Source organism: Dendrobates tinctorius, unplaced genomic scaffold (assembly GCF_039654945.1).
Source record: "Dendrobates tinctorius isolate UK_male_01 unplaced genomic scaffold, ASM3965494v1 ptg000070l, whole genome shotgun sequence".
In the NCBI taxonomy this organism is placed as follows: domain Eukaryota; kingdom Metazoa; phylum Chordata; class Amphibia; order Anura; family Dendrobatidae; genus Dendrobates; species Dendrobates tinctorius.
In genome coordinates, this window is record NW_027361738.1 from 54,830,431 (window position 1) to 54,840,000 (window position 9,570).

General features: G+C 40.7%; 1 protein-coding gene across 3 annotated transcripts in view; it reads right to left on the minus strand.

Moving 5' to 3' along the window:
* Positions 1-9,570, minus strand: part of CCNY (cyclin Y) — a 172,787-nt gene that overhangs the window by 29,395 nt on the left and 133,822 nt on the right. For all 3 annotated transcript variants that reach the window (XM_073581651.1, XM_073581652.1, XM_073581653.1), the window contains exons 4-5: positions 8,753-8,853; positions 5,451-5,486 (exon numbers count right to left, since the gene is read on the minus strand). In XM_073581651.1, coding sequence (XP_073437752.1) covers positions 5,451-5,486; positions 8,753-8,853 — 137 coding nt within the window. The remainder of the gene's footprint in view (positions 1-5,450; positions 5,487-8,752; positions 8,854-9,570) is intronic.

Consider the following 9,570-nt stretch of genomic DNA (forward strand, 5'->3'; position numbering starts at 1 on the left):
TGAAGAGCCTTGCATACCAGGATAAGGATGAGGGGGCCATGCATACCAGGATAGGGATGAAGAGCCTTACATACCAGGATAGGGATGAGGAGGCCATGCATACCAGGATAGGGATGAGGGAGCCATGCATACCAGGATAGGGATGAGGAGCCATGCATACCAGGATAGGGATGAGGAGCCATGAATACCAGGATAGGGATGAGGAGCCATGAATACCAGGATAGGGATGAGGAGCCATGAATACCAGGATAGGGATGAGGAGCCATGAATACCAGGATAGGGATGAGGAGCCATGAATACCAGGATAGGGATGAGGAGCCATGAATACCAGGATAGGGATGAGGAGCCATGAATACCAGGATAGGGATGAGGAGCCATGAATACCAGGATAGGGATGAGGAGCCATGAATACCAGGATAGGGATGAGGAGTCTAATAGTTTTCCCAATTTTTTATGGTAAAATTCGATGGCTCGTCTTATACTCGAGTATATACATTAATTGGCCAAAAAGAACCAATAAATTCAAGAATGCCTATGCAAAAATATGCAAGGCTCAAAAATCAATAAATATATTCTTTATTGGATAATAAAATAATTTAAAGAATAAAAATAGACACACAAAAGTCACAAAACATATAAAATACTAAAGGTAGTTAAGTGATAATAACAAAACTCCCTTTTGTGAAAACTACAAATCAATACAGATACAAATCATACAAATCTATCATGTGTGATCACAGTATTGAGGACAGATACTCAGAAAGGTACAAGTCAAAATACCCAGTGCAGTATAAGTTAAAGCCTTTTAAGGTACATATAGATATACAGAGAGCGTGATATCACATAAAAGTACAAATAATGATAATAAAGCACAATGGCGTGGAGTACACTTTACTATGAAAGAAAATGCAACCGACACACGTTTCACATCAAGCTTGGTCAGGAGGTGAACTAAATTATATTTACATACAGAGATAAGCGGACATTTGATCAAGTGAACAGCTCTTGAAAGTGAGAGCCAAGAGCAGTGTTTAGGAGACCTGATCTGAAGGCTGCAGGGCTGATGATTTTGCAAGAATTATCAAAGCAGCCAAGAGGGAAAGGGAAGGAGGTAAGCAGATAACTGCTATAAGTAATCAGTCCGCTGGAGACAGGGGGATGAGATATATTACTTTTTTATGGAAAGCAGTTAATGCGTGCTCTCAGCAGGGTCTGGGCAGGCACTAGTAACCAAGTTCAGCAAAAACCAGCTTTACACTATGAAAGATAAAAGTTCTCATTGTAGGAGAATTAAGGCAGATAGCATGAAAAGAAGCAAGTTTGTAGTTGACTTGCCTGTTCTTACAGCAATTTTTTGGAACACCCCTTTAAAGCTAGTTTCATGTATCCCTTTCAATGTTTTAAATACACCAAAAACAGACTGTTTATCAGTTTTATTCTCAGTTTTAGGTCACATTCACATATTCAGTATTTGGTCAGTGTTTCACATCAGTATCTGTAAGCCAAAACCAGGAGTGGGTGATAAATATAGAAGTGGTGACATGTTTCTATTATGCTCTTCCTCTGATTGTTCCTCTCCTGGTTTTGGCTTACAAATACTTATTACATAATGAACGTGTGAACCTTACACCCACTTGGTACCCATTTTTTTTACTCTCCCTGTTTTTAAAAACTGGAGGATAAAGATCTACACTTCCGTTTTACATCCAATTCTAACAGATCTCCACAAAACTGAATGACACATATGATCGACAAATACTGATGAGAATAAGACATGCACTAAGTTTAAGACAGAAACCTTTTTTTTTTTTTTTTTTTTTTTTAAAGGGGGGTGTGGATGGTTCCTTTAAACTCTATGCATCGGTGCCCTGGATAAAATAAAACATGTGAATGTTGACTAAGAGGAGTTCTCCAGGTTTCTTCGGACAGGTCATTAACACTCAATCGGTGGAGGTCCGACACCCGGATTCCCCACTAACCAGCCATTTGGCGGTGGTCAGATGTAAACGATGTAAAAAGTCAAAATAGCAAGGCGCAGTTGACAGTATCTGTAGTACCTAAGAACGGCCACTACACAGTGAATGGTGCTGTTCACCTCCATTCACTGTTTACATCCAGCCCCCAATGGAGCGGCAAACAGCCGATCAGGGATGTCGGACCACCACCAAAAAAATATTGATGTGACCTGATCTAAGCAGAATTTATCAATAGGATATGCCTGGAAGACCCTTGACATATGTGTTACTAAGCCATTAGTAAACCAAATTTAATTGGAATCTAATGTTAAAGTAATGGGAATTTAATACAGAAGTATTGCAAGACCATCAGTATCAACCTGACGAAGTCCTGGCGGAATCCACAGTGAGAATAAAACGGTGTAACACATTCCTGACAACCTGCCAAACCCATACCCACTTCATGAGACGTTTCTTCACAAATGATATCTGACAGCTCTAACGGAGACTCATCTCCCCGTCAGCCTGACCGTGGCCTCTTTATTTACAGAGACGGGGGACTGAAACATGATCAGAACATCTGCTGGATTCTGTCATCCATTGCCCTTTACCATCATTAAGGTCCTATGACAATATAGGACAAATTCACGATCCTGATAATTAGCTTTTATTGTAAATAATCCTAATTAAGAGTTGTGGATATTTTTCTACCAAAACCAAGTAAAAAAAGGGGGTTTCCTTGCCAAAGGCATTTCCTTTAATGTAAGAGCCATTGTGGCGATCAACTGATCCCAAGACAAACAGCGGAAGTTGATATTTCTTGCGCAGTGGCCACTACAGGAGAAATATAGTATTACACGCAGTCATTCAAAAGTATATGAACGGACTGGATCCATCTGACAAAAAGGCAGCGGGCTACCTAGAAGTCGGTTTACTAGTCCTCTAGTGAAAGTCTCCTGCTGATAAAATAGTGATTTTGTAAAAACTACCTTAAATAGGCCAGCAAGTGACACATCACTGGAATCAGGGTACATCTTGCTGCTCTTGCAGTAGGTAGAAAAAAACTAATGATAGATTCCATTTAAAATGGAACCTTTCATGTCCAATTACCTGCAAATATAGGGTTATTCAATAGCATTCTGAAGGAGCCTGGCCGCTGTACTGAAAGTGTGGTATCTGGAAGAAAATTAACTGTATTTTTTCCCAGGAGTCGGCGGTTTTCAGTCAGTCATGCAGGTGTCACCGCTCACAGCACAGAGAGTGGCGGCTGTAAGCTGACAGCCAGCTTCATAGTGCATCAGTAGAGGCAGCTGTCAGCGACTCACAGGAAATCTGTCCCAAGGTTTTTGCTAGCCCATCTAAAAGCAACATCATGTAGGGACAGAGACCCTGATTCCAGTGATGTATCACTTACTGGGCTGCTTGATATAATTTTGATAAAAATCACTATTTTCTCTGCTGCAGATCTAGCAGTTCTCTGAATGCTGAGTTCTGCATAACCCCGCCCCCATCACTGATTGGCAGCTTTCTGCCCATGTACAGTGTACACAGAACACTGCCAATCAGTGGTGAGGGCGGGGTTATGCAGAGCTCATGAATATGGAGGACTACCTGGCAGCAGGTTTACTAGTCCTCTAATGATAATCTCAAAAACAGTGATTTTATTAAAACTTGAGGCAGCTCAAGTAAGTGTGACATCACTGGAATAGGGCTCTCATTCCCTATATAATGCGGTTTTCAGATTACATACTAAAAACCTGGTGAAAGATTCCCTTTAAGGGTAGGTTCATATGACCGATTTCTCCACATAAGGGAAAAAAAGACTGATTATTCTGATCAGAGTGGCATCAATTTTTCTCACATGAAAAAAAGAGAAAGGAGAAGGCGAAGAAGCTTTTTTTGTTATTTTTTTGAAAGTCCGTGAAAATCGGGATGTACTGTGATGCACTCAGTGCGGTCCGATTTTTTTTTTTATGGACCCATAGACTTGCATTGCAGAGTTTGATCTGACCCATCACAGCAAAAGTGGACAAGTCACCGATTTTATCCACGGACCACATGTGCACAGCCCCATAGAATATCATAGGTACCAGTGCTATCCATTAAACCCAGGGATACCACTTGTACGAGAAAATCGGTCATGTGCACGAGCCCTGATGGTGACTGGAGCCGCAACGGCACGCCTGCATGACAAAGCCGGCGGCTCCCTGGAGTAATAAAGTAAATTTTCTCCTGGATGCTGCACTTTTCAGTACTGTTCTGCTGAAAACTATTATTTTTTAGGCCCCATAAAAAAATACAATGAGCCGACAAATGCTCGTTGGGCCGATTATCGACCCTTGCCTTTAGCTCAAAGAGGGGAATTGGACATCTGCAAAATGGTTACCAGCCTTTTTATAGTTTTCTCCACAAAGCACTACTGGGGTATTCCGAAGGCCAGTGTTAGTCGGATGACAGTTTTCCTGCCAAATTGGGCCTTTTCTTTAGCCTGTCCATAAGACAGTCTTCTCTCCATGGAAGTGTATGGAGAATGTGGCAGTCGGGAAGCGTGAGTCGCCGGACTCCTGTTCGGTACTTTTCCTTTTCTTTTTTACACTCTAATTTGTTTAGTCAAACATCAAAAACATTGGGTAATTTTGGGAGAGATTTACAGGACTGCTTTTGGGTTCCTTCTCAGATAGCCTTTGCTGGTTTCCAAACTCAGACCTGTCAGTCCTGCCCATCTCCGACATCCTACCCAAAGGACATGGAGCTTTTCTGACTACAGCATCTACCACTGTTGGGCTCTCCTGTCCTGATGGCTCTACAATAATCCTATCGTAGAGATCTCTAGAAATTAAACTGTAATTGCCATAGTGGGAATAATGTCTCCGATTTACGGCAAATCGTTCTCTCTCCTGGATGAAAGGTTCTCAGATGCTTTAATGCTTCAACCTTAAATCACTTCAGAAGAGAGGAGATAAAGTAAAGTCACCTTTGGTCGTCAACTCCATAAATTGTGCGAAAAATCACTGAAATTATTTCCAAATTTTCAGTCTGTTTTTTCATAGATATTTCCTAACTTGACACCAGTTCCCATTACATGCTTCATCAGGGCTTAGATTAATAAAATTTATATGCGCGTGTAGATCAAAGTCAACAATACCTTTACAAGGCCAGTCCGTTCCTCCGTTACTGAGAAACCACTGTCCCAATGAATATGCAAATGAGGCTGAAGAGCTATTTGTAGATCTGAGGCCTCTGTCACTCCAGCTCTATTCCCCCAAATTCTATAAATGCCCAATTAAAGCTCCGCACAATTCAGATGTTGTATAAAGCGATCATACAGCCATAGGAAACAGGCTCAAGGGCGATAATTGGGCATTAAGGGGCTAATGAACAAACAACTACACTAAAATAATTGGCCAGTTTGGCAACCGCATCACGCTCCGCCGATTCATATCAGTTGCATGCATATCTTACTGTGATTTTTCAGAATCTTTATGTTTAACGTACCTGTTTTTTATATGGTAATATATTGCCAGTGCTACGCTGTAAAAAAAAAAAAAAAGACAAGTTTAATAAGCATCGTATACATCAGATGGCAGTTTTAATTTTACATGCTTTTTGCAGATGATACCTTGGTACTTATCAGGCTATTGCACCGAGCTGGGATCAAAGTGACAATCTGTGTACAGCAGGGCACCTAACATGCAGGATTTATTAATGCATTAAATAAGTACTTAACAGAAAAAACTTTAAATAAAATCATTACTTTATGATCTTTAATGTCCCAGCAGGAAAAATATGAAAAAATGAAATATCAAAATATAATTTGAAAATGAAATTGCAGACGTGTACTAGGTAATGAAACGTGCCCTGTACTAAGCTATTCATAGTGTACAGTCACAAAGTCTTTCCACAGGAAACCACAGGGGTGATCTGCTATAAAAAGTTCTTCAGTCTATAGAAAGACCGGAGCTTCATCTAACCATATGTGTACCATTCTGAAACGTATTTCTTAGGCCTCATTCAGACATCAGTATTTTTCCCATAGGCAAAAAACGGTACCGGTGACTGTGTTGGGGTATTTTTTTTTTATGGATAAATAAAATGATAAATCTTCTCCTATCCTTTGCATTGTTAGATACAGACAACATTCGGATGTCACCAGAGTTCTGTCCGTTTTTCATGGTAACTCTCAATCAGTTCTGCTGAAACTGTGACGGTAGAAACGAAAAACAGTGATGAGACTCAGTGATTTTTCTACAGGAAAAATATATCTTTGCACCATGTTAGATAGTTGATAGAAAAATATAAAAAAAAAAAAAAAAAAAAAAAAAAAAAAAAAATCTGAGAGTCCTCAGTGGTTGATACCTTTTAATGACTTTGGGCAGAGACACACTGCCGTATTTTTCGTCCGAGAACCGCATTGTAAAACTCGCACTGGCTGTCTGCTCTCCTGACCTGAGCTTGACAGCTGCATAGTAATCCATCACGCTGTCATGCTCAGGTCCGGAGAGGTGCCGGCCAGTCCGTGCTATGCGATTATCGCATGAGAAATTCGGCAGTGTGACTCCAGCCTAATTGAAAAGATGGTAACAAACAGCAGCTTTCGAGACTACTCCGGTCTCTTCATTAATACCAGCTGCTGTCTTCAGCTCTTCCCAGCGCTGCCCCGGTCTTCTGTCTTGTGACCACAGTTCCTAACGGACCGGAAGTCAGAGGTAATGGTCACAAGATCTCTGTGCCTCCTGCTGGCTCTCAAAGACTAACATCGTGTTGTGACTTCCAGTTCACCCAGAAAACACTGGAGGAATCTGGCAGATCACAAACAGTAGAACATCACCGGAGCGGCGCCGAGAACAGCAGAAGACGGCGGCTGGTAAGTATAATGCTAAGGGCCGGGAAGATGAGTTATTGATACCACTCTGGTGGTGAAATGAAGAAACAAAAATGCCAGAATGGTGCTATAAGCATAGAAAATTTCATAACAATTAAACATCATCCCAAAACTTCCTACCCTTAACTTTTCCTCTCCTTTGATACAATTTTACAGCACTTTAAAAAAAAATATTATATATATATATATATATATATATATATATATATATATATATATTTTTTTTTTTTTAATAATAATAATAATAATAAAATAGAAAATAATCTTTCAAAGGGGTTTTCTCACCATCAAAAAGTGAGGGTGGCACGGTGGCTCAGTGGTTAGCAATAATGAGTACACAATAGTTTGTTAGAAACTACTTTTGTTTCAGAAACATACTGCGACGAACAGCCTGCTATCCTGGCAAAGTCATCACCCTGAGCTTTCACACAAAGGCATTCCTATAGGCCAATATCTAAGATTAAGGAGAAATTATTCTAGTACTGGTGCATATGTTTCAAGATCCAAGGAATTGCAGACTCGGTTTCTCCAGAAAGGTAGTGGGTGATGCATACTGGGCATGCCCTTACTCAAAAATCACAATTCCCTGTTAATACCCAAAGACAAAATGGAGGCACATACTCTTACCCATCTTGTTTGCATTTATGATAATTGTAAGAAGGAAGTTTCCAATATACTGAGTGATGTATGGGCGATCTTAAGAGCTGACAAGGATTTACAGGACCTAATGGCTGAAAAACCAAGGATGACCTATAGGGGAGGTAAAAATCTTAAGGACCATTTGGGTCACAGCCACTTTGTAGAACTCAATTGGATGACTAATAGAATGATCAGGACCTTCATATGCGGAGGTTGTAAAGCCTTCGAGTGCATCAAGAACAATAAATCATTTCTTAGAGCCTCCACACAAGTTATACAGCAATCGTGAATTTGCCAATTGTAAAAGGTGTCGTGTACAAGACAATACGTGGGTGCCCTGAAAATCATATTGGCAAAACGAAGAGAGAATTTCGGAGACGTATTCTTGATCATAGTCCATCAGAGGAAAAGAGGACGCCACATTGTTACGCCATATGCTGGAAAAACATTCAACAAATCCATTTGATCTTCGGTTTCAAGTGTTGGAGGTAGTACACCTACCGGTCAGAGGCGGAAATTGGGACAAACTTTGAATACAAAAAGAATGTGGACGGATTTACCGCCTGCATTCATTAAGTCCGGGGAGGGGTATTAATAAATCTCTATCATTTACATTGCTTATTGAGAATAGAACTTTTCTATCACTCGCCTCCCTTAGACTATGGCCGGGGTCACACTTACAAGTGTGATGCGAGAAACTCACTCGAGTCTCTCGCATCAATACCCGGCACTGCCGCCGGCACTCGGGACCAGAATGTGTGGCTGCATGTATTTCTATGCATTTATTTTTATGCAGCCACTCAATCCGGTCCCGAATGCCGGCGGCAGTGCCAGGTATTGATGCGAGAGACTCGAGTGAGTTTCTCGCATCACACTCGCAAGTGTGACCCCGGCCTATAGCAGCAAATTAGTTGCCGCATGTATTGCCTAATTATTTGGCCCTGTAAGAGATTATTTTCTTTTCATAAGTTATACTTTAATACATTACTCCAACTGGATTTGACAGCAAGTGAAGAAGACTCGGCCTCCAATTTCCACAGATCTCGATCAGATCGATCATCTTCCATTTTACAGGGCTGGCAGGATCTAACGTTTTCAAGCGACACATCACACGGCACCTTCTGAGGTCTTGTGGGGTCCAAGCATCGATGGGGCAAGAGCAATTGGGGACAGAAGAAAACTTACGCAAAAGTAGGCCGGTGTTGTTAATGTGCACGACCGATCGGTGTATAAACATAAAAAAATATATGTATCATATGAAATGGTAACCACTGACCATTTAATTGTATACTTGAGGTTAGGTTGGCTGACTGTGCTGTCATCAAGGAAAATTGTAGAGCACGAGCTGTACTTTCTCCTCACTTGTCCTGGTGGATGCTATAAAAAAACAAACAAAAAGAAAACAACAGACCAATAAGTTTATTATCGGAGTTCAATAAAGATGTAGGAAGATGGAAAGTTATATAATAGAGGAGTTTATAGTGCAGATACCCACTGTGTCAATAGATTTATACAAGAAGCCACCAAAGGGGTCTCCCTAGTCTGTCTTTAGCTTATTATACTAGCACACAGGAATGTCGAGGCCGGGGGTACAAGATCCTCGTGTATAAGGCAAACTTAAAGAAGACACCACTGTACTGCTCATGTTTTAACAGGGTTCTACACCACTATAAAAAGGTAATGTGTGTAGAGCAATAAAAAAAAAAAAAATGTCAGATGAAATGTGACATCTGCAGACAATTGGAAGTTGCGGATTGGCTGGAGAGGTGACATGATGCCCCTCCCACTGGATGCTTATGGCAGAGGACCAGTGGAAGAGACACTACAGAATATGGGGGAGCAACTGCGCTGGTTCAGTGAAGAGAGTATTCTTTTTTATTTCTACATTACCCTGGGCCCATTAATTTTACCTGTAATGGACAGCCTTTTTTCATATCAAAATAACTTTGAAAAACTTCTGAAATGCATTTTGCCATATGTGCAACAATGGTTTAAAGTACCTGAAGTTAGGGCCAGCAAAAGTGACTTCTCTGCTGTACCTCTATTCACTTTAGTGAAAGGGGTATTCCCATCTCAAATATCATATCCCAATAT